Below are 26,615 nucleotides of genomic sequence, written 5' to 3'. Positions count from 1 at the left end.
TTTTGCTTCCTGAACACTGCTGGGTGTTTCTTATAGAATTTTGGGTGCTGATCATGAATATTACATCAAAAATTACCCATCACGTACCATTTCAGAGAAATCTTCAATTTTGTCGTGATTTTTTCTTATATTTGGATGCAAACAATTTTTTCTCCCATAAGTGTCTTATCAACAACGGTTTGTGCCGCCTGGGTATGTCCATGCATAAAATCTAGCCAGGTTGGAAGCTGTTTTATGGAAGATGACATCCTGGGCATGTCTGGGCAGGTCTGAACGAGCTTGCGCTGTCTCACCATGCTATAATGGTGGCTTCCATACACCGATCCTGCTCATTTGGTTAATATAGATAGTCCGTGTGTGTATATAGTATCAGTATAGTAAAGTATAGTAGTATAGTAGCTGTAGCAATATAACAGTAAGTAAGCTTGATGCTATAGACGTTTTGGTGTCGGGCAATATGTCTCGTCGGTGTCGTAACAGCCGCGACACATTCTGCTATATCTGTGGGGAATATACACTTACGCCTCAGAGACGTTCGATGACTGCCCTTGTAAAGAAAGCCTATCATCTGTATTTTGGCTGCAAAATAGGTGATCAAGACAAGCAATGGGCGCCTCACATTTGCTGTGCGACATGTGCTGTTAGTCTGAGAGCCTGGCTCAGAGGTACTCGAAAGACGATGCCATTTGCTGTTCCGATGATATGGCGAGAACAGAAAGACCATGTGACGGACTGTTATTTCTGTTTGACTAATGTGTCTGGTTTCTCTGCCAAAAACAAGAAGTCAATTGAATATCCTAATCTGCCTTCAGCAATGAGACCCATGCCACATGATGACAGTCTTCCAGTTCCGAAACCACCAGAGGATTGGACCTTAGACGAACCAGATGAAGAAACTGCAGTGCAGGGTTCTAACAGTGACATTGACCCGGATTTTGAACCATCCTCATCAGGCGATCCACATCTGATAACACAGTCCGAATTGAACGATTTGGTCAGAGATTTGGGTCTGTCAAAAGCAAAAGCTGAGCTGCTAGGTTCGAGACTGCAGGAATGGTGTTTGCTATCACCAGGTACGAAAATTTCTGTGTTTCGAGACCGGCATCATGATATAACCAAATTTTTTGCACAAGTCGACAGTCTCTGTTTCTGTTGTGACATTGAAGGATTGTTCTCGGTCTTTGGTTGTGATCACAACCCGGAAGAGTGGCGTCTTTTCATTGATTCGTCAATGTTAAGCCTGAAAGCTGTTCTGTTGCACAATGGCAACGTTTATCCTTCAGTACCTGTTGGCTATGCAGCACATATGAAAGAAACATATGAGAATATGGAAATGTTACTAAAGTATGTCCAGTATACCAGGTATAACTGGAATATCTGTGGAGACCTCAAAGTCGTTGCTCTGTTACTAGGACTGCAGCTTGGCTATACAAAGTACTGCTGTTTCATCTGCGAATGGGACAGCCGAGACAGAGAGTCGCACTATTCTAGAAAGAACTGGCCACTCCGTAAAAAGTTAGTTCCAGGACAGAAAAATGTAGCACATGAATCGCTTGTTGACCCGACAAAGATATTTTTGCCTCCTCTTCACATTAAACTGGGACTCATGAAGAATTTTGTGAAAGCAATGAACAAGGAAGGGGAAGGTTTTCGTTATTTAAGACAGATGTTCCCAAGAATAACTGATGCCAAGATCAAAGAGGGTATTTTTGTTGGCCCCCAGATCAGACATGTTATGAGTGACAAGCGATTTGAAGATCTGTTAGTTGGGCCGGAAAAAATTGGCTGGAAAGCCTTGAAAGACGTTGTTGACAATTTTCTGGGCAATTACAGAGCCCCAAACTACATTCAGCTGGTAGACAAACTTCTCAAAGCATACAAGAGAATGAAGTGCAATATGTCACTCAAGATTCATTTCCTCCATTCACACTTGGACTTCTTCCCCGCAAATCTCGGTGCTGTGAGTGACGAGCACGGTGAAAGGTTTCATCAAGACATAGCTACGATGGAGAAACGATACCAGGGCAATTGGAATCCGTCAATGCTTGCCGACTATTGTTGGATGCTACAACGTGATGCACCAGACACTGAATATAAAAGAAACTCGGGAGCAAAACACTTTTAATTCTGTTTCATTTAGTCGCTTGTGCGAAACGTAAACTTGACTATATATTTTATTGTCAGTAAACATAAAAATGTCTATTTCTCATAGTTCTTACGTGATGCAGTAAAACCAAAACCATATTTGAGCATACCAAGTTGGTACCTGTCATAATCACCAAAAACTTTTCAGGAATCAAGACTTAACCAAAAAATTGTTGTGCAGTGAATTCAAAGCCAGTAGTATCAATATAGGGAAACCAAGCCATTGTGACAGTAACAACAAGGAGGGAAGCATGTAGTGCAGTGGTTAAAGCTACAACCTCAGTATGTTAAGGTTGTGGGTTCAAATCCATGTTGACCCTATGCAAGTTACTTAATCCTTCCCGTGCCCCAGGTCAATAAATAAATATGCATCAACTAGTCTTTAAGCCCGTTACATTAACAGGTGCTAGAATAGATATGTGTCTTTGTCTTTCTTTTTTTTTTTTCTCCTTGGCTGCTTTCTATCTTTCTTTCTGTCTCCCTCCTGCTGTCTGTCTTTCTTTCTGTCTCTCTTTCCTCCCCCTGTCTTTCAGTAGCCCTTCTCCCTTCCTTTTACCTCCCCTGTCCAGCAGCACCTCTTCCCTGCTCCCCCTGTCCAGAAGCAGCCCTTCTCCCTTCCTTTTACATTCCCCCCTGTCCAGCAGCACCCCTTCACTGTTTCCCCTGTCCAGCAGCAGCCCTTCTCCCTTCGTTTTACCTTTCCCCTGCCCAGCACCTGTTCCCTGCTCCCCTCTGTCCAGCAGTAGGCCTCTCTTCCTGTTACATCCCCCTGCTCAGCAGCACCTCTTCCCTGCTCCCCCTGTCCAGCAGTAGGCCTCCCTTCCTGTTTCCTCCCCCCCTGCCCAGCAGCACCTCCTCCCTTCTCCCCCTGTACTGCAGCATCCCTTACCTGATTCCCCTGTCCAGCATCTGGCTGTTTAGAAGAGGAGGACAGAAGAGCAGCAGAGGGCCTTACAATATTTCCTGGCTGTGGATAGGTCTGCCACTGTCTGGAGGAGCTGAAGAGCAGGGTGGGCCATGCTTAGAGGTTGCTCGGGTGTGTGGGAAGCTGTTTTGCCTGCTAGTGTGCGTGAGGAGCGTCTGGGATCACATGCAATGATGACATTCTTTTGTCGACCGTTTAGTTCTGTGCCGGAGGTATTTTTAAGTTTAAAGCTGCCACGGCGGCTCATTTCATGATCCCCGCCTACATTGGAAGACTTCTCCGACTCAGGTGGGGCTCATGAGAGGAGCCGCCACTGCAGCTTAGAACTTAAAAATAACTTTGCTCAGAACATCCTTGGGGTTCCGCGAGTGTGGTGCCGTTTTTTCTCCCAAGGCAATAGAATCCTAAGCACGCATGCGCACTCCTTCTGCCACAGACATACGGAACACGCAGGTAGGAGTGCACATGTGCACTTCGGGTTTTATTATAGTAGATAGGAATTTACCTTCATAAAATTCACATATCTGCTAAAACACAAATTAATGTCCCCTGCCATATACCTTTCTTACATATAGACTTTGCATTCTTGTCATGCCTACATATCCAGTCACCTCTCACTGGTACTGAAAATATTGCTCTCTGGTACCTCACCTCATACGTTCAGGTGAGTTTCCAGCACTTTCTCCATGCAATTTCCTGATTGTTTCCTTTTTTTTTCCAGCTGAATAATTTTCTTAGGAATATTCATTTTAAACCTTCTATTGGAAATGAGATTTTCTTTGATGAGAAAGGGGACACTCCCACTCGATATGACATTCTAAATTGGATTTATTTGCCCAACGGAGCCCTCATCCAAAACCTTGTGGGCAGCTTTCATCCTTCTGCCCCTTCAGATCAACAACTCTTCATCAACGAGAGCGCCATCCAGTGGCAACCGCTCTTTAAACAGGTGAGGGTGAATTACATTGTTCTGATACTCAGGGTCAGCATCCTCATATTAAGAGAGAGTATTACAGGTCATCCTGGCTGGCATTAAAAAGATTAGAGTGTCATTGGACCACCAGCTCAGTGACAGTATGTAAATTACTTTGTGGGAGACCTGGGTTCATGTTCTGTGGCTGGCATTTGTGCTGTGGGATCACGAGGACCAGGAACAGCATCAGTCATACTTCAGTGACATCTGGACACCAGATGAAGTCAATATTAGCTCATCTCTAGATACATACAAGTAGCTGCACCCTATTCAGTACATTACTAACAATAAAATCCATCAAGGAGGCTCAATCTCAGTCACTTCACTTTGGCCGATTTGCTGTTTTGATCGTGGTCTTGGATTCTTCATTTTGGCCAATTTGCTGGTTTGATCACAGTCTTGGATACTTCAGTTTGATCGAAGTCTTGGATACTTCATTTTGATCACGGTCTTGAGTACTTCGTTTTGGCTGATTTGCTGGTTTGATCGCAGTCTTGGATACTTCATTTTGATCGTGGTCTTGGATACTTCGTTTTGGCTGATTTGCTGGTTTGATTACGGTCTTGGATACTTCATTTTGATCACGGTCTTGGATACTTCATTTTGATTGAGTTCTTGGATACTTCATTTTGATTGCGGTCTTGGATACTTCATTTTGGCTGATTTGCTGGTTTGATTGCGGTCTTGGATACTTCAGTTTGATCGCGGTCTTGGATACTTCGTTTTGGCTGATTTGCTGGTTTGATCGCGGTCTTGGATACTTCATTTCGATCGCGGTCTTGGATACTTCATTTTGATCACGGTCTTGGATACTTCATTTTGGCTTATTTGCTGGTTTGATCGTTGTCTTGGATACTTCGTTTTGGCTGATTTGCTGTTTTGATCGCGGTCTTGGATACTTCATTTTGATTGCCGTCTAGGGGTACTTCATTTTGGCTGATTTGCTGTTTTGTTCACGGTTAGATGAAGGTTATTCTATGATTAATATGTTTACTTCACCTAGCTAATTGTGATAATATAGTTGACATCCAAAAACGGCATACACTGGCACTTGGACGTTTTAATTATCAGGATGTCCAAGTGCCAATTTTCATAACCAACTTTCAGGACATTTGGAGAGGCATCCCAGCTACTGTGCATCCAAAAGAGTGGTGTTTTGGTGGTGTGCTATGGGTGGGTTTGGGGCATGCTTAGACTTGGATATCTTGCGGGGATAATTGAATCTTTCAAAAAGATGTCCAGGAAAGAATTTATTTTTTTTTTTGTTCAAGAAAATTTTTATTGGTTTTAGAAAGAATAACAATATCTAAACAAAAAGAAAAAGATCTTTCAAGGAAGCATAGGTTATAAACCGGGTGGTGACACCCATCAAGTATATCTGATTACACAAATGAGATGTGGCTGAAGCATAAAATATATGAGCAGTAAATAATATAACATTCATCTATGTATGCAAATCATAAATAAGAAATAGGAATGAGATATACAAACATCATATAGGAAAGATGGAAGAATGTCGAGAGAGAGAAGGTATAATACATTCACTGCTAAGTACTTTACAGGTAAGTATGTTATAATGTCAGCAGACGCTGATATGGCAGTATGATATGATACAGAAGATAGAGTAAGCATGATTAAACCAGAAAGCTATGAGTAGATGGTCTGGATGATGGTCAAGGGTCTAAATGCTGAAATTTGTCAAAATCGACCAAGTTTTGTCAAAAGTCGTTATTGAGTTATGACGTTCAGCCATATGTCATTCAAATTTACTGTGGAGACACATGGAGTTCCACCATTGATTGAAATCTAATTTTGTAAAATCTTTCCAATTGTGTAAAATGAGTTGAATGGCAAGAATTAATAAAAGTGTCAAAAGTCGGTCATGATACACAGGTAGATGGGCAGTGAGTGCAGTGGATCCCAGGATCAAAATATCAAATGAGAGAGGATCAGTGATGGATAAAATTTTGGCAATCGTGCACCAGATCGAATTCCAATAGGCCTGCAATTGAGGGCATTCATAGATCATATGCCGCAAAGATCCCTCAGATGATTTGCAGGTCCAGCAGGAGTTATCTGAGGATTTCGTTATTTTGGCTGTTTTAACAGGGGTCCAGAAGGCTCTATGATATAAGAAAAGAGCCGTTTGTCTATGAGAGGCTGAGTGGAGGGATTTAAATAATCTGGGCCATAACGCCAACCAAATATGCTCGGTGAGTGGGGATTGTAACAGCGGAACCCACTTAGATATTGATTCAGTAAGGAAAGGATGGGATTTTGTCTGCATATATTTGTACCAATTGGAAGATTGGCCTTTGGAAGCTGAGAATAATTGAATCTTGGAGTGTAAGTCCGGAGCAGTATGCAACGTTGTGATAGATGGGAACCTCGCAGTATGACCATGATGCAGTTGTATCTAATTGAAATATTGGGTGGGAGGGATGTGGAATTTAGCCATGATGTCAGAAAAGGTAATCCAATTATCCACGTTAATAAGATGTTGAATAGTCCAAAGACCTTGTTTTGCCAGGATTTCCAAATTATCACTGCATTATCTATTTTGAGTTTAGGATTATACCAGATCGGTGCTGAAAGTGAATCAGCTAATTTGTTCTCAGAAATGGAATCAATATGGTGGAGTGCCTGCCAAGTACTAAGTAATATCGGATTGCATTTGGCCTTTGAAGGCAAGGGAGTGGCAGACGCATGTTGCAGGAAATATGTATCTAGTAACGTGTGTTCTAAAATAACCATGTGGGTGGCGTGGTTATAGAAAAGAGGTTCGATCATAGGGAGCCTTGAGAGAGCAGGAAAGCATAATGGTAGTCGCGGAAATTCGGGAAGTTGACACCTCCCTGGTCCTGCGGACATTTTAATTTACGTAAAGCAATCCGGGGTTGTTTACTTTGCCACAAAAAGGAAGAAAGGAGATGTTCAATACGAGAATAAACGGAGGAAGGAAGAAGAAAGGGAAGCATACTGAGAATATAATTTATTTTGCGGGTTATCATCATTCATATCATAGAAAGTCTGCCCCACCAGGATAAATTAAGAGGGGACCACCTAGAAGTGCATGAGTTAATGATAGAGAAGATAATCAGAATTTAGTTTTAATGTGGAATCAATAGAAGGTCCAAAGAGTAGACCAAGATATTTAATTTTGGTAGGGGACCAAATGAAACCAAAATTACTTGAATCAGTTTGAATACCTATGCAATTTAGCGGAAGAATTTCCGATTTATTGATGTTCAATTTATAACCAGATATACCAGAGTACTGTCGAATTTGTTCAAGAACAGGAGAAAGAGATTCCGGAGTGATGTAGAGAAGAATATCGTCCACATATGCCGAATGTTTAACTGAGAATTGGCCATATTGGAAGCCACAAATTCTATGGTCATTTCTGATAGCCGCTAATAACGGTTCTAGGGCAAGATTGAAAAGTAATGGGGAGAGAGGGCAACCCTGCCTTGTACCGCAGGATGGATAGAAAGGTTGCAAAATATTTCCGTTAATCATAATCCGTGTCGTCGGGTGGGAATATAGAACTTTGATCATGTCAATAAATGGATCTGGAAATCCATACCATCGGAGAATATGAAAAAGAAAATGCCATTCCAGGCGATCAAAGACTTTTTTGGCGTCAAGGGCCATTATCAAGAGTCTATCTGAGTGAGATGTAGTGTGATGGATAATATGAGATAAAAGACGGGTGTTATTGGAAGAGTAACGATTATGGATAAAACCAGATTGATCAGGAGAGATAAGAGAAGGAAGAACAGATTGGAGACGAGAAGCAAGAATTTTAGCAAAGAGTTTAGCATCCACATTGATTAGAGAAATAGGTCTATAGTTTTTGATATCTTGGGGGTCTTTTCCGGGTTTGGTAAATACAATGAGGGTGGCCTCTGTAAAGGAGCCAGAAGACGTACCTTGAGTACAGAGAAACTGAAAAAAGGACAGCATATGTGGAAGCAGACTAGGGAGAAAGACTTTGTAAAACTCGACTGTAAGTCCATCGGGGCCTGGAGATTTATTCGACTTTAAGGAGTTGTTGGCGTCAGTGAGTTCCTGAGCAGAAAAGGGGGAGGAGAGTGGAGAAGTCTCAGTAAGTGAGAGGGAAGGATGAGGAAAGGATAGAAAGGAGTTAAGATGAGGGCTAGATGATGGGGTTTCTGAGGAGTAGAGGTGTTGATAGAAGTCATGAAAGGTAGAGGATATGGAGGAAGAGTCTGTAGATACTTGTCCAGAAGCATCCTTAATGGATGGTATGGTGATCTTATCTTTAGATTTTTTAAGATAGTTCGCAAGTAAATGACCCGGTTTGTTATTGTCGGCGTAATATGTGGATGCCTGAACAAAAACAGAGTTGGCAGCGGATGAGCTCAGAAGAGAGTTGTACTGTAGTCTAAGATTACGAAAGTCTGTTAAAACTTGAATGTTAGATGTATCGGAGAGATGGAGGGATTCAGCTATACGAATGCGAGATTCTATATCACGTTGTGCTTTTTTCTGAGAAGAATGGAGATTAGCTGAAAATTGAATAATATTGCCACGGATATATGCCTTAAAAGTATCCCAGGTAACGATCCAATTAGTATCAGAAGGATTGTTAAATTTGAAAAATTCTTCAATGGCAGCATTAATGCAATCCGTAAATTGATCCTGAGTAAGGAGCGATGAGTTAAACCGCCATTGCTTACTGCGAGGTTCTAGGGAAAAATGAGTGCAAGTCATAGTGATGGCAGCATGATCCGAAACAGTTATGGAGTGAATATCAGAGGATAGGATGTGTGACAAGAGAGCTGAGCTTACAAGAAAATAATCAATCCTGGAGTATGTTGCATGAGGGGCAGAAAAGAATGTGAATTGTTTAGCATCCCTATGATGAATTCTCCATGGATCTGTAAGTTGTAGCTGAGTCATAATATCATGCAAAGCATACCAAGACCTTGATTTTTTATATGGGGCATGTGATTTACGGTCTCTATCCGGGTCCAATATGAGGTTAAAATCCCCCCCTATGACTACGGGAGTGTCCGGATCCTGCAATACATGGTTGGCGATATTATGAAAAAAAGTCTAGAGAATCAATATTAGGTGCATAAATATTAATAATGCGCAATGCATGATTTGCAATAGATAATTTAGCACTTACCCATCTATCATATGTATCATGAGAACTGAAAAGTGTAGAGATGGAGGAGTGTTGCCGTACTAGAGTAATGACACCATTCTTACCATTCATACCAGAATTCTACTGTTCAACGTCTCCCCCTTCTGCTTCTATTCCTTTCTCTCCTCTCTTCTACCTCCCAAAGTATTTAGATCAATGCTGTCTTGTTAAAATGTTTATTTTATTTTTATTTTTCCTCTAACTCTACTTTTCACTTCTCTATTACCCTCCAGGTACTTTAGTTAGATTGTGAGCCTTCGGGACAGTAAGGGAATTTTTCAAGTACCTTTCTTATTTCTAATCTTAATGTATATTTTCTGTAAACCGCTTAGAACCTAACGGATGTAGCGGTATATAAGAAATAAATTACATTACATTACATTACATTACATTCACTGCCGGGGAGAAAAAAGGAGGGTGAAAAACACATTTGTTAAACTTGGCAGAGTCAGCAGCATTAAGATGAGTTTCCTGGAGCAAAATAATATTCGATTTAATATCATCCAGATAAGACAGTAATTTACGTTGCTTTATTACATTATTAAGATCCTTGACATTCCTTGTAATGTCTGTATATGAAACATATGAGACTGAATACAAATCAAAACCTGCATACATATCTAGTAAAAAAAGAAACATATGTGGTAAATATCAGAGAAAAACCAATGAAGAGAGATAACAACAGAGAGCAAAAAGATATACCTGAAAAGGTGAAAAAAACAGCTGTAAAAAAGCAGCAGGCCATAAAATATTGGTGTCTGAAGTGCCAAGGCCTGACAGCCAATGAAAAACCCACACCAGCAAACCTAATAACAGAGAAAGTAGCTCTTGCTGCATGCTCCATTACCCTGAATAAACAGGATGTCAGCAAGGTCAAGCAGTAAAACCAGAGTAAACATCTGAACCAATTTAGGCTAATTGGAGAAAAGCCAGTCATAACAAGTAAGGCAATGAAACATTTGAGGTGAGACTAATGAAGGCATAACAGATACATGAGCACATTGTTAATATAAACAAAGCATCAGAGTGACCGTAGAGGAAAGCATAAGGCTGTAATACACAGTAAGAGGCTAAATATACAAAGCCGACATCATATCCAAAGATGAATATGGCTAATAGCAAATCAACAAGGCCGAGATCCAAGGCGGGAAGTGACATACCAGAGAGCACGATGTCAGCCCACGTTGCACAGGAGTGCAGTAAAGACAGAGGAAACATTAAAACTTGTACACAAGAAAAACTAAGCTATGATTAAATGATTAAATGGGAGACTAAATAGAAAAATAGAAATAGAAAAAAAACTGACAGCATATCCAGGGATAAGCACATCAAATAGCAGGTCTGACAAGGCAGAGGCCCCGAGCTGAAAGTGACAAAACAAGGAGCACGCTGTCAGCATGTGATTCAAAAGAGTGCATTATAGACAACGAACATATAGAAATTTCACACGAGAGAAATTAAGCCATACATACTTGAGAGGCTAAGGGAAGGGGTAAAATGCGGACCTTACGGACCTGATGGACCTTGCGGATCTAAACCCGTATGGCCTTAAAAATCTGAGGTCCGTGTCGGTCCGGTGTCCATACCGCTTGTAGTTTCTGTCGCTGACAGACCTTGATGAGATTTTAGCGCTGACGGATCCGTCTCAGCATAGGGAGGGAAAAGTGTTAGGATCCGTCAGCGCTAAAATCTCTTCGAGGTCTGTCAGAGCCAGAGACTAGTGCTGGAGCGGCAGAGCAGAAGTCAAGAGAGCGGGGACATAGGTTTTGGACGTGCGTTATGGAAAAGAAGTCTTCAAACTCCAGCACTAGTCTCTGGCTCTGACAGACCTCGAAGAAATTTTAGCGCTGACGGATCCTAACACTTTTCCCTCCCTATGCTAAGACGGATCTGTCAGTGCTAAAATCTCATCAAGGTCTGTCAGCGACAGAAGCTACAAGTGGCACGGACACCGGACTGACACGGACCTCAGATTTTTAAGGCCGTACGGGTTTAGATCCGCGAGGTCCGTCAGGTCCATGAGGTCCGCGTTTTATCCCTTCCCAGAGGCTAAATAGAGAGAGCCGATAGCATTACCAGGGAAGAGTACAATTGAAGCAAGTCAAACACGGCCGAGGTCCATGGCGGGAAGTGATATAGCTGAGGGTAGGAGGTCAACCCGTAGTGCAGAGGGGCGTAGCATAGACAAAGAGCAGTAGAAATCGCACAAAAGAAAAATTACGCCATAATCACTTGAAAGGCTAAATAAAGAAAGCCATCAGCAATTCCCAAGATATGTACATCGAATATCATGTCTGACAAGGCCAAGGCCCAAAGCTGGGAGTAGCACACCAAGGAGCACGTTGTCAGCATGTAGTACGGAGGAGTACAGTAGAGATCTACGAACATTAAAATTGCACAAGAGAGAAATTAAGCCATAGTTACATGCAAAGCTAGATATGGAGAGCCGGGGGGGGGGGGGGGGGGCGCTGTTGAGCCCGACTAAGGGGGGGGGGGGCGCTGTTGAGCCCGACTGGGATGGTCGCTTGAACAATAGCTCCAGCAACCTTTTACTACTTTTAGCTCTTTTGCTGCACTAAAATCGTTTTTTCCCCTCAAACTAACATCTTCTGCTGTATGAAGTATGGCTTCAACTACAGAGAGCAATCGTCATAAGCCAGACCCACCATCTCCGGTGAAAACTTCCACTTCAGAGACATCCATGTCTGATCTGTGGCAAGCAATCAAAACAGTGCAAGATCTAATGACAGACACAAAGGAGGCTATATCGGAGCTGAAGGAAGACATCGCCGTGATCCATACCGATTTGACTACATTCAAATCCAAATTGGCTGATTTGGAAATAAGGTCGGCCACTACAGAGGCTAATGTAAAGACGCTACAGGGCCACGTGAAACGCACACTGGCCCTGGAGAAAGAAATGGAGGATGCGAGTAATCGTTCTCGCTGAAATAATTTGCGTCTTCTGGGGGTACCGGAGGGGCAGGAAGGAAATAACATAGTTACCTTTCTGGAAGCATTTCTCCCCAAACTGCTGGGCATATCTTTCACTCACGACTTCGAGATAGAACGTGCCCACCGGTCGCCATCTTCTAGACTCCCGCGCGACCGCAGACCACGACCCATCGTTATGAAAATATTGAGATACCCTCAAGTAATCGCTATCCAACAAAAAGCAAGATCCATGGCTCTTCTTACTCATGAAGGAAACAGGATTCTTATTCTCCCGGATCTACACAAGAACAAGGTGAAAGCTCGGCTGCAGCTCCTTGCTTTCCGACCTCAACTAAAGAAGATGGGTGCCCTCTTTGGTCTTTTCTATCCAGCGTGGATGCGGGTGACATACTTAAATCAAACAAAAGACTTCACCGACCCGGAGCTCCTGGCCACCTACATCGAGGAAACTTCACCAACCCCGATTGACAGTGTTTGATTCTGATTCTCCACCATCTACCGTTGGGCACATAGCTGCATGAGTGACTTTCTACTTCAAGACTGCCGAACTTGTCTCACTGAACTGCATTACCTTATTTAGTAATTCGGATTCACTGACTCTCTTGTGCAATTTCTACTGCTCTTTTGTCTCTACTGCACTCATCGGCATTGCTTGCCGACACCGTACTCTCTGGTATTTCTCCTCCCACCTTAAACATCGGCAGCGTTCGACTTACTACAGCTGTACTTTCTCCAGGACAGAATTTAAATGTTTGGAGCTAGACCTGTTTTAAAAGCATCTGTTAAAAAGATACCCAAACTGACCAAATGACCACTGGAGAGATTAAGAAATCACCAACCACACTCCCCCTGTGGTCACTTTCCCCCTTCCCATCCACCCACCTCAAAATCTGAATAATACATACCTGTGTCAGAAATACCTAGAAGAAGCAGGATAAGAGAAGGGAAACCCTTTATCTAATGTCTTTCTCAAAATGACTCTGGGATTATGTGGGCATGGGAAATAGAACCTGTCTCATGTGAATGCTCACAAGTTGTCCTTGCTGTTGTTCCTCAGACTCCTCGTTCTGTGTGCAGCAAGAGCTGTAGGCCAGGATACAGGAAGGCTCCCAAAGAGGGGAGCCCGAAATGTTGCTATGACTGTGTCCCTTGTGCTGAGGGAGAGTTCTCCAATGCAACAGGTAAGAAAAACAGTAATCAAGAAAAATAAGGATACAATAAAAGAAAAACTTCATTTCACTTTGTCTGTTATGTTTATACCAATCCATTGTTACACTTCTGAGCAGTTAACTACTTCACATGCACAATAAATAAAGATAAACTGATATCATATATTAAAACAAAATCAATATGACAATATTTAAACCAATAAAATACCACAGCAAACAAATGAGTCTTTGGTTTCTCGTGAAGTGTCATTCCACAGCTTGTATTTTTCACATAACTGCTATCTTAGGAACACTTAATAGCTCCGGCTTTAACAAGAGAAGTTGTGATGGTTGATAACTTTACCAAAATGAGTCCATTTATATTTTGAGATTCACAGTTATTTTATTCCACAAATTTTAAAACAAGAATAAACGAGAAGACCAATGCTAAAACAAATACAGATAAAGAACAAAGAGCTCAACCAAATAGTAGATTATAATTCTTCAGGGCGCACAAAAGGGTACACAGTTGGGTATACTCATTTGTTGTGCTCTTTTAGCAGTGTGGCTCCACAGATACATTTTAATCATTCGGATCACTTATGAAGGCGATTACTGTGGTAACTGAACTGAAGCCCACTGGGAATTAATGAGCTACTGAGCTGTGGCTGCACAGCTTTGTAAAAGAGGAAAGTTTTCTTTCTGTAAAGAAATATTTTCACAGACTATTCCTGCTTCATCCCTCTTTCCCTTTCCTTGCGCCTGATATTCAAAAGTAATTACCTGGATAATGAAAGCTATAATGGGAATAATTCCATTACAGGGCAGCAACTATAAGCAGTAAATTACATGGTAACGTACATGTGTAAAAACCCTTCCAAGAATACTGCCTAGTTGAAAAGTATGTGCCATGTTGCATGTACTTTGCTCATGTAAAATAATCCTTTGTGTGATTAACCCAGTCAATGAACCGTAGATTCACAATTACAAGTGTAACAAATAAATATATCCTGTTATACGACTCTTCTAATGAAATAGTACCCTCATAAGTAGGGCAATTTCTTACCCTTTTATGATAGGTGCCCTGTTAAAAAATTTCTTTCCACCTTCATCTGGATAATTCCCCTAGCCAATGCTACCACTGATTTGTAAAGCACAGCTGAAAATCCAGATAGTACTGAGGCGGTGGGTGGATAAATATCTGGATGAAAAGGCAGCAGAATCAGCAGATATTGGCACTGAATATATGAGTTTTATTTAATTGCCACAACTGGTGTTGAAGAAAAAAAAATGCTGACCATGGTGGATGAATATTGACCCAAATAGTGTTGTTCCTCTTTAGTGAATGTATCAAAATGTGAGCTTCAGACTTAAATTTGTTCCCTTAAAAATAGCACCTTCTCGTTTTCGCTATATGGATTCATGGGAAAACTCTTCTAGGGAAATGCAGGACTGATACTCTTTGGACCAAGGTGTGGGCTTACCGTTTCAAATCCGCCTTGTCTCTCCCACACGGAAATACACAACTTAGAATTCTCTTGAAATGAATATTTGATATTTGTTTTACAGATGACTGTTTTGTATATATTTGTTCTTAGTTTTCAAACTACAATAATAAAATTTAAATATAAAAATAGCATATTTTATTCAAATGCTGACAAAAATACAGTTCATTTTTAGATATGGAAAAATGTCTGAAATGTCCCGATGACCAGTGGCCCACGAAGAAGCGAGACGGCTGCATTCCAAGAACCAGAGAGTTCCTTTCCTACGAGGATCCACTGGGTGCGGCTTTGGCTTCTTTGGCCATTGTATTATGTGCAATCACTGCTGGAACTCTAGGAATATTTCTTAAATATCGAGAGACTGCTGTAGTGAAAGCCAATAACCGGGATCTCAGTTACATCCTCCTTCTCTCCCTCATGCTCTCCTTCCTCTGTTCCTTGCTATTCATTGGGCGTCCGGAGAAGCTGACCTGTCTGCTCCGGCAAACTGCTTTTGGGATCATTTTCTCAGTCTCTGTTTCTGCAGTCCTGGCAAAAACCATCACAGTTGTCATTGCTTTCAAAGCCACAAAGCCTGGAAGCAGGTTAAAGGAATGGGTGGGGTCCAGAGTACTCAGCTTCTTGGTCCTTCTGTGCTCCCTGGGTGAAGTTCTGATCTGCACTGCGTGGTTACTCATCTCTCCCCCATTCCCAGACTACGACATACAGACAGATCCTGGAAAGATGATACTAATATGCAATGAAGGCTCCCTCTTTGCATTTTACAGTGTGATTGGGTATATGGGCTTTTTGGCTATATTAAGTTTCATTGTTGCTTTCTTAGCCAGACGTTTACCTAACAGTTTCAATGAGGCCCAATTGATCACTTTCAGTATGCTGGTGTTCTGCAGTGTTTGGGTGTCCTTCATCCCGGTTTACCTGAGTACAAAGGACAAATACATGGTAACTGTGGAGATATTTGCAATGCTGTTATCTAGTACAGGACTGTTGAGCTGTATCTTTATCCCAAAGTGCTACATTATTCTGCTCAGGCCTGAGATGAACACAAGGGAGCATTTAATTGGAAAAAAATCTACCAGTATGTAAAACAGTATAACTAAAGTCACGGACTTTATATTCTACCCTCCAGTACTGAAGAAATGAACCTGTAGAAAGATTAAAATAGTGGTTGTACTGGGAGAGCATAGTCAATAGGATAATCCAATGGGGTGCATTATAGGAATTTGTTTTTTAAGAAAAGTAATGGAGAATGTATAGAAAAGGGCAAAGGACTAGCATTAGAAGGAAAGCAGAAGGATACAGTTGATCAGAGGTATACCTGACTGGTGTCATTTCTGGAAAGGCACCAGTCAGAGTTGCAAACACAAAACAAGAAAAAACTGCAGACAATCTGTACAAGATGCAGGCTATGTTTATTATATCAAATATTAAATGCGGTCAAAGATACCACCTTTTTACAAACCAAGGAACCCGAAACGGTCCTTGTTTCGGTAAACACGCCTTCCTCAGCGGTCCTAACAAATGCATTCACACCTTTTATGCATTATTTCTTCAGACTATGATTTTTCACCACATTATACAGATTATTGCTTTATCACTTTAGCACACCATATGTCCAATAATTGTATATCAATTGCATATTCTTGGGTTTTTGTTATTTTTATTTACATTTGTTAGGACCCCTGAGGAAGGTAACTCATTGTTTACATATCTAATGTGATTCTCAAAGCTACTATCTCACATGACATCTGAATACATCATAACAGTTACAATAAAGGGATTCCCTTGTGTATACTTTTAATATATCTATAATCTTACTATAGAAAATCCACTAAAGTTCAATTGAACTGTCCTTCGCTGATGATATGTATCAAGATAATATTAATAGATGCCTTTTACAGCCCATATAATATACAGAACTACATGGATATTAAAGTGTTATATTCTTAAGATCTTCTTGTTTCTTGCTTGTAATCTATATATGTATGGACCTTCGGACTGCATCCAGGCAATGGATTGCCGGTTGCTGTATTCTTCGTGAGTCCAATCTTTATTAAGTATATGTAGTGCTAAAGTATAAACTATAACTATTCAATTAAAGATTTTTTCATTTTTTCTTTTTAATTTCATTATTATAATATGAAGAACATCACATGACTTATCTGTGATATTATCTTCTTTCACCCCTACCGACATGCATTTTTCAAAGAACAAATTTTCTTCAGGGTCGAGGTAAACTGTTAAAATATAAACACTGATATCATTATTGAATATAGTAAAAGCCATAATATCAACGACGGCCTGCTGTTGAAACTCTTTCATTAAATCGGGAAACTAATGTGTCAACAACCCAGAAATAAGAAACTCAGTGAAATTTGAAGCTGTCAGATTTCTCCAAAGCACGAGTTCCTGACAGAGAGCTGGTTTTGGATTCAAACTTTTCCTGTAATGTGTTATACATTCAGAAATTGCTGTGTATAATTTGTAAAACTTTTTTGAACTGATAACTATGTTAAAAGGAATTTCTTTGTTCAAAAAATCTAAGGATATCCTCTGTTGGCCGATTGGTTGACAGGTGCGATGTCATACTAGGCACTGCAAAAGTATATAAGTGAACCTGGTGGCAGGGGTTTCCCTGAGACCATGTATTGCTTCAGAAGATGTGCAATTTTCATTCCTGACAGGTCTCCATTGCACATATGCCTTTTGATGCAAGAATTTGCTGTTAATATTAATAAACAATATTGGACTGGTAATATATGTGCAATTGTCATTATTCCTGAACACTTAAGGGCGGGGTTAGCGCAGTATGCTGCTTACTATCCCAAGCCCTTTTGAATTCAGACAGGCTCTGTCTCCACCACATCTTCTGGGAGACTATTCCATGCATCTACCACCCTTTCTGTAAAAAAGTATTTCCTTAGATTACTCCGGAACCTATCACCTCTTAACTTCATCCTATGCCCTCTCATTCCAGAGCTTCCTTTCAAATGAAAGAGACTCGACTGATGCACATTTACATTACATAGGTATTTAAACATTTCTATCATATCTCCCCTCTCCCGCCTTTCCTCTGAAGTATACAGATTGAGATCTTTAAGACTGTCCCAAATGCCTTATGATGAAGACCACATACCATTTTAGTAGCCTTCCTCTGGACCGAATCAATTCTTTTTATATCTTTTTGAAGGTGCGGCCTCTAGAATTGTACACAATATTCTAAATTAGATCTCACCAAAGTCTTATACAGGGGCATCAATACCTCCTTTTTCCTACTGGCCATACCTCTCCCTAGGCAACCTAGCATCCTTCTAACTTTCACCATCACCTTTTCAACCTGTTTGGATACCTTAAAATCATCACATACAATCACACACAAGTCCCGCTCTTCTTCCATGCATATAAGCTCTTTACTCCCTAAACTGTACCATTCCCTCGGGCTTTTGCAGCACAAATGCATGACCTTGCATTTCTTAACATTAACTTTTATCAAGCACTGGCTGTCAGGTAGACTACAGAGGGTCGGAGTAAAGGGCCAATATTCTGACTGGCGGGGAGTCACGAGCGGTGTGCCGCAGGGATCGGTGCTGGGGCCGCTACTCTTCAACATATTTATCAATGACTTGGAAACGGAGGCAAAGTGTGAGGTTATAAAATTTGCAGACGATACCAAGCTCTGCGCCAGAGTTAGGACCAGGGAGGAGTGTGAGGAACTGCAAAGGGACCTCGATAAGCTGAAGGACTGGGCAAACAAATGGCAAATGCGCTTTAACGTAGATAAATGCAAGGTCATGCACATAGGGAAAAAGAACCCGTTGTTCGAGTATAAAATGGGGGGGAGATTGCTGGAAGACACCGGACTTGAGAGAGACTTGGGTGTGCTAGTGGATCCATCCATGAAACCATCCGCACAGTGTGCAGCAGCCTCGAAGAAAGCCAACAGGATGCTGGGCATCATCAAGAGGGGCATATCAACCAGGACGCGGGAAGTCATCATGCCGCTGTATCGAGCGATGGTGCGCCCACATCTGGAATACTGCATTCAATATTGGTCGCCGCACCTCAAGAAGGACATGGCAGTTCTTGAGAGAGTGCAAAGGAGGGCAACGAAACTGGTAAGAGGGCTGGAAAACTGCCCATATGCTGAGAGGCTGGATAAACTGGGGCTCTTCTCTTTGGAAAAGAGGAGGCTCAGGGGGGATATGATAGAGACCTTCAAAATACTTAGGGGCATAGAGAGGGTGGACAGGGACAGGTTCTTCAGACTAAAAGGGACGACAGGTACGAGGGGGCACTCAGAGAAACTGAAGGGAGATAGGTTCAAATCAAATGCAAGGAAGTTTTTCTTCACCCAAAGGGTTGTGGACAAATGGAATGCGCTCCCGGAGGAAGTGATCCGGCAGAGTACAGTACAGGGATTCAAACAGGGAATGGACAGATTCCTGAGGGAAAAGGGGATCGTGGGGTACTGAGGGAGGTGCTGGGGTGTTGCATAAGTATAGACAGCTCACCAGTTCGTGCAGGTGCAAGGCCGGAGGGTTAGGACATTGATGGGAAGATAGGACTTCGATGAGAAACCTAGGGGGCAAGGGGGCCCCTTCTGGTGATTAAGGCAGGTCATGACCTGTTGGGCTGCCGCGGGGGCGGACTGCTGGGCGGGATGGACCTCTGGTCTGACCCGGCGGAGGCACTGCTTATGTTCTTATGTTCTTATCTGCCAAATTTCAGACCATTCTTCAAGCTTCGCCAGCTCTTTCTTCATGTTATTCACACCATCTGGTGTGTCTACTCTATTGCAGATTTTGGTAGCATCCGCAAAGAGGCAAATCTTACCTGACAACCCTTCAGAAATATAGTTTATAAAAATGTTAAAAAGGACAGGCCCATGAACAGAACCTTGAGGTACACTACTGGTAACATCCCTTTCCTTAGAGCAGGGGTGTCAAAGTCCCTCCTCGAGGGCCGTAATCCAGTCGGGTTTTCAGGATTTCCCCAATGAATATGCATTGAAAGCAGTGCATGCACATAGATCTCATGCATATTCATTGGGGAAATCCTGAAAACCCGACTGGATTCCGGCCCTCGAGGACCGACTTTGACACCTGTGCCTTAGAGTGATCTCCACTGATCACTACCCTCTATCGCCTTCCACTCAACCAGTTCTTGACCCAGCCTGTCACTTTGGGATCCATCTCGAGGGCACTCAGTTTATCTATTAGATGTCTGTGTAGAACACTGTCAAAGGCTTTGCTAAAATCTAAATATGAGTACACTACATCTAGCGCACATCCTCTATCTAATTCTCTGGTCACCCAGTCAAAGAAATTGATCAGATTTGTCTAAGACCTACCTCTAAGTGAATCCATGTTGCCTCTGGTCTTGTAATCGACAGGATTCCACAAACTTGACCATTCTCTGTTTTAAAATTATTTCCATTAATATGCTTTTGACAGAAGTCAGACTTAACGGCCTGCAATTCCCTACTTCTTCCTTACTTCCACTTTTATGGAGAGGGACCACATCCGCCCTTCTCCAGTCCTCCGGTACCACTTCCGACTCTAGAGACTCATTGAAAAGGTCAGTCAGCGGAGCTACTAGAACTTCCCTAAGTTCCTTCAGCACTCGGGGAAAATGGCGGAAGCATTGATAAAAGAAAACATCGATGAACATTTTGAAAGAAACAAACTTCTGATAACCAGCCAACATGGTTTCTGCAAGGGGAGATCGTGCCTAACGAACTTATTGCACTTCTTCAAAGGAATTAACAAACGGATGGACAAAGGAGACCCCATAGACATCATATGTCTAGATTTCCAAAAAGCCTTTGACAAGGTGCCCCATGAACGCCTACTCCGGAAACTGAAGAACCATGGGGTGGAAGGAGACGTACATACATGGATCAGAAACTGGTTGGCGGGTAGGAAACAGAGGGTAGGAGTGAAGGGCCACTACTCGGACTGGAGGAAGGTCACGAGTGGGGTCCCACAGGGCTTGGTGCTCGGGCCGATGCTATTTAATATATTCATAAATGATCTAGAAACAGGGACAAAGTGTGAGATAATAAAATTTGCGGACGACACAAACTATTTAGTGGAGCTCGGACTAAAGTCGACTGCAAAGAATTGAAAAGGGACTTGAACAAACTAGGGGAATGGGCGACGAGATGGCAAATGAAGTTCAACGTTGAGAAATGTAAAGTATTACATGTGGGAAACAGAAACCCGAGGTACAACTATACGATGGGAGGGATGTTATTAAATGAGAGTACCCAAGAAAGAGACTTGGGGGTAATGGTGAACATGACAATGAAGCCGACGGCACAGTGCGCAGTGGCCGCTAAGAAGGCAAACAGAATGCTAGGCATAATCAAGAAGGGTATTACAACCAGAACGAAAGAAGTTATCCTGCCATTGTATCGGGTGATGGTGCGTCTGCATCTGGAGTACTGCGTACAATATTGGTCGCCGTACCTTAAGAAGGACATGGCGTTACTCGAGAGGGTTCAGATGAGAGCGACGCGTCTGATAAAGGGGATGGAAAACCTTCCATATGCTGAGAGATTGGAGAAAATGGATTTCTTTTCCCTGGAGAAGAGGAGACTTAGAGGGGATATGATAGAGACTTACAAGATCAAGAAGGGCATAGAGAGAGTAGAGAGAGACAGATTCTTCAAACTTTCAAATAATAAAAGAACAAGAGGACTTTCAGAAAAGTTCAAAGGGGACAGATTCAAAACGAATGCTAGGAAGTTCTTTTTTACCCAACGTGTGGTGGACACCTGGAATTCCAGAGGCCGTAATAGGGCAGAGTGCGGTACTGGGGTTCAAGAAAGGATTGGACAATTTCCTACTGGAAAAGGGGATAGAGGTGTATAGATAGAGTATTACTATACAGGTCCTGGACCTGTTGGACCACCGTGTGAGCGGACTGCTGGGCACTATAGACCTCAGGTCTGACCCAGCAGAGGCATTGCTTATGTTCTTATGTTATGTACACCATTTGGCTCCATCACTTTGTCTACCTTTATTTTAGCTAGCTGCTCATGAATACAACCCTCTGAAAATCGATCAGGGTCTATTACTCCTCCATCCCTATTTTCATTTGTCTTCTGTGGTCCCATTCCCAGCGCTTCAGCCATGAACACAGAACAGAAATATTTGTTAAGCAATTTGACCTTTTCTTTATCAGCTTCTACATATTCCTCCCCTTCACCTTTGAGTCTCACAATGCCACTTTTGCACTTCTTCCTATCACTAATATATCTAAAAAAAATGTTTTGGCTCCCCGTTTTACTGTGTCAGCTATTTTTTCTTCCATTTGCATCTTTGCTTTCCTGACTACACGACGAGCTTCTCTTAACTTTTCCAGATATTTTTGCCTGTCTTCCTCTTTCTGCAATCTTATTCCTTACTTTCTCAGCTACTACTTGTGAGCACCAAATCGGCTTTCGTTTCCTCTTACTTGCCTTATAAAAAGGTTTGTCGCCCTTACAATCACTCTTTCAGTTTTGCCCACTGCATTTCCACTCCTTCCAGATGTTCCCATCTATTCAATAATTCCTTGACGTAAACCCCCATCCAAAAAAGGTAGTTTAGAACCCATGTGTAACAATATGTTGCCTATAACCCTTCAATTCATAACCCTACTGCCCACCAACCTTCCTTTAACTGTATCTGTGACATCCTGTTTGTCTTGCATGTTTTTAGATTATAAGTTCTTTCAAGTGGGGACTGTCTTCTTTGTGACTCTGTACAGCGCTGTGTGTAGCAAATTGTATATCTATAATTTTGCTTCCTTAAAGTTTCTGCACTCTGTATTTCCTCTATCTGCACATTGTAACTCGCTGAATGTCCAGCTCTCTTGATTGTAAACCGCCTAGAAGTCGCAAGATTGTGGCGGTATAGAAGAATAAAGTTATTATTATTATTATTATCTTAATATTAAACCGTACCATGCAGTGATCACTGGATGCCAGATGATCATCCACTGTAACATCAGAAACACTTTCCCTGTTTGTAAGCACTAAGTCCAGTTTGACCCCATCCTATGTGGATTCCATTACCAATTGCTGAATAGTTCTCCTTGTAGAGAATCAAGAATCTCCCTACTTCTAGAAGATCCTGCAATAGGGATACCCCAATCAACATCTGGCATGTTAAAATCACCTATTAGCAAGACTTCCCCTTTTTTAGATATGTTCTGAATGTCTACTATTAAATCTCTATCTACTTCTTCCATCTGTGAAGGAGGCCTTTATATCACACCAATGTAAATACTAGGCCCAAAAAATACTTAGTGCCAGGCCTAGAGCTGGTGTAAATATTAACATGCAAAGGTCAGTTACACATGGGGAAGGGGTAAAACGCGGACTTCACGGACCTGACGGACCTCACGAATCTAAACCCGCACGTCCTTAAAAATCTGAAGTCCGTGCCATTTGTAGTTAGTTTCTGGCTCTGACAGACCTCGGTGACAGTTTAGTGCTGACGGATCCGTCTCGGCATAGGGAGGAAAAAGTATTAGGATCCGTCAGCACTAAAATGTCACCGAGGTCTGTCAGAGCCAGAGACTAGTGCTAGTTCTGGAGCGGCTCTAAAACGAATCCTTTAAACTGGTTTCCTGCAGCCCCAGTAAATCGGCTCTGAAAGACCTCGATGACATTGTAGCGCTGACGGATCCTAATACTTTTCCCTCCCTATGCTGAGACGGATCCGTCAGCACTAAACTGCCACCGACGTCTGTCAGAACCAGAAACTAACTACAAGCGGCACGGACCTCAGATTTTTAAGGATGTGCGGGTTTAGAACCGCGAGGTCTGTCTGGTCCGTGAGGTCCACGTTTTACCCCTTCCCTTACACATGTAACATAAGAAAACCTAAGAGAAGAGAAGAAATTTTGATAATTATGTGCATAAGTGGGAGCTCCACCCATGTAAACCCACTCCCAGACTCATTCCTCCTCTGCCTATCTGTAGGTTGCCATTGCCACTGGCAGGCCTATCTTACCACACTTGTGGTTTTTTGGCAAAAGCGATCCCCGGTTGCTTCTCCACATTCAATGGCAACAGTCAAAATGGCTGCCACGAAACTGCAACTAGAGGTTGCAGTAACCATTTTGGGATTGGATCTGGCATGGGAATGGAGTGACTGTAGATTTCTCCTGCCCATGCTGGCTACAGTCTCAAAATGGCTGCCATGACCTCTAGTGGCAAATCTTGTGAGATTGCTGCTGGAAATTGTTGCCGTCATTTTGACTGTGTACACAAGATGGACAGAAGTATCCGGGGCTCTCTCCTGTCCTGACTCACCAAAAGGATGAACAAAGGAGCAGAGAAGATCAGAGCTTTTAATGTCAACAATAGGAAGTGGAACAAGAAAAACAGACTCGACATGGACTGTGTTTCGGCTACAAAGCCTGCACTAAAAGCCAAATATCATCTCACAATAACAAACTTCTCTTTATTATGACAGGGGTTGCTATACAGCTTATTTTAAGGAATTGGAAAAACTGGGATTGATTGAACTATACCTTTTGGTGGGAGTCTTTCAGTCACATCTTTAAAATGGAACATATTATGGCTATAAAACAGGAGCATTATAAGAAGTTTCTGAGGATTTGGGAGCCAATGACAAAATTTTGTAGAGTGATTGTTGATTTTACCCTTTGATCATGCACGTCCAGGGTGGGTGGGAGTGGGGATTGGAAAATATTTTTAATTCTTTAATTTGAGTGCAATTTTTGAATATAAGTATGGGAGGGTGATATATCTATTTGCCATAGATTACAATTTTGATTGAATTGAAGTGCTTTTATAGTGTAATATGCTTGTATAATATGTTGCACTTATTTATGGCTTCAAAATGAATAAAGATATATATATTTAAAAAAAAGCCTGCATCATGAGGCCTCAGGTTATCCATTCAACAATTAGACAATAGAAATAAGCTAATGTAGTAATCTAATTCAATGAACATTCTCATCCAAAAGTTTGTTTGAAGGTCTGGTGGTCTCAGATCCTTTTAGTTTTGTGCAGAGTTTTGTCATCTTCTTTTTGCTTTCCTCCTGACTCACCAAAGACCACAAGAGAGGTAAAGTAGGCCTGGGGGGTGACAGCCTATGGCAAGTCCAGGAAGGAAGGAAGGGAGGGAGGGAAGACAAAAGTGGGAGCAAAAGCTCCTGTATCCAGTTTTAACTCTCTGTGTCCCTGTTCCCTTCATGGCCACAACCATCTCTTCTGTGTCCCTGCCCCCCCCCCCCCAAATGTCTTGCCTCTCTCTTTCCATCCTCCTGTACCCTGACCCCTCTCTTCTCCGTGATCTGGCATCTTTCTCAACCTCTATTGGTCCAGTATCTCCATTTATTCTCTCTGCTTCCCCTCCCCCAGTCCAGCATCTTCCTCCTGTTTCCTCCAGATCTCTCTCTCTTTCCTCTGCTTCTCAGCCTGTTCCAGCATCTGCCTCCTCTCTTCCTCCTTCCTTTGTTCCAGGGTTTTCTCTCTCTCTTCCCTTTGCTCACCCTCAGGTCTAGCACCTTTCCCCTCTCCCCAGTTAAGCATCTCTCACCCCGATTAGCTCCAGCTTATTTCTTAGCTCCCCTCCAGGTGCTGAAATTTGCAGCAGAGAGAACCTGAAAGTTACCGCTCTGGCCAGCAGGGCCTTTCCTGTGCACATTCTATGCTCACAGGACGTTGCATCAGAGATATGGAATATCTATGATGCCCCCCCCCCAGGCTTAAGTAGTAGCTTTCAGTCTCTCTCTGCAATGACTTACAGCATGTAGAGACCTGATAAGAGGGAGCTGAGGAACTGGAGCTGAAGCGATTGTGGTCCTGGGGACAGAGGGGGTGGGACAGGTATGCACAGATTTAGGTGGCTGCAAGAATTTACTGGAATCACTCAATGGAAGGTATCTCCTGCTATGTTATATGAATGTTCTTCTGTGCTGCCTATTATAATAAAGAAAAATGGGGAGACCCAATGATCCACAGTGAAAACAATCCACCAATGAAAACAAAACCAAAAACTGTGGATACAGATGTTCTGGAGATAATTTATCAAACATTGACATATAAAACCATGAAAATTCAATAAAAAAAGTACAATGATAAAAAATAGTGATAAAAATCCAACCGGATCCTACATGGTTCATGTTCGGCGAACACGCCTTTCACAGGGATCCAATGGTTTGCAAACTCACATATAAAGAATTGGACTGAAAACAGTCTATTGTCTTTAAACCTGTGAGCAAAGAACACTGCAGCTATCCTGTACTTCAGCAACATTTCCAATATTTTCCCAATAACTGAAGTGAGGCTTACCGGCCTGTAGTTTCCCGATTCATCTCTACAACCACTTTTGTGAAGAGGGACCACATCCGCTCCTCTCCCATCTCTAAAGATTTTTTTAACAAATCTTTAAGAGGACCTGCCAGAACCTTTCGGAGCTCCTTCAATAACCTGGGATGGATCCCATCGGGTCCCAAAGCTTTGTCCACCTTCAATTTTTCAACTTGTTCATAAACGCTTTGTTCCATGAACGGTTCTGTACCATTCCATTCTCAGGTGTCTAACTTAAGATTGAAATGCGCTGTGCGCCACGTTCCTCAGTACCTATGTTTTAGGCGCCATGTAAAGAATTGAGGCTGCGGTCTCCCAGATTCCCAGGTTGCAGAAATTTCGGCATGCAAATATGAGTGTGGATCACAGATCCAGGAGTAAACTAATTAGCCAATTAGGTGATAACAGTCAACAACTGTTGTTAACGAGCTCTTGGCAGTAATTGGAACTGCC

At 42.2% G+C, this 26,615-nt stretch overlaps 1 protein-coding gene across 1 annotated transcript in view; it reads left to right on the top strand.

The window, feature by feature from the left end:
- LOC117368603 overlaps positions 1-16,011 on the top strand; it is a 33,330-nt gene extending 17,319 nt beyond the window's left edge. The window contains exons 5-10 of the mRNA XM_033962331.1: positions 3,792-4,019; positions 9,984-10,099; positions 11,842-12,152; positions 12,426-12,646; positions 13,232-13,355; positions 15,003-16,011. Of these exons, the coding sequence (XP_033818222.1) occupies positions 3,792-4,019; positions 9,984-10,099; positions 11,842-12,152; positions 12,426-12,646; positions 13,232-13,355; positions 15,003-15,913 (1,911 nt within the window). The 3' untranslated portion in view covers positions 15,914-16,011. The remainder of the gene's footprint in view (positions 1-3,791; positions 4,020-9,983; positions 10,100-11,841; positions 12,153-12,425; positions 12,647-13,231; positions 13,356-15,002) is intronic.
- Positions 16,012-26,615: the final 10,604 nt, after the last annotated feature.

This window comes from Geotrypetes seraphini, chromosome 10 (assembly GCF_902459505.1).
Source record: "Geotrypetes seraphini chromosome 10, aGeoSer1.1, whole genome shotgun sequence".
Taxonomy (NCBI): domain Eukaryota; kingdom Metazoa; phylum Chordata; class Amphibia; order Gymnophiona; family Dermophiidae; genus Geotrypetes; species Geotrypetes seraphini.
This window is presented reverse-complemented; position numbering and strand designations above follow the sequence as displayed.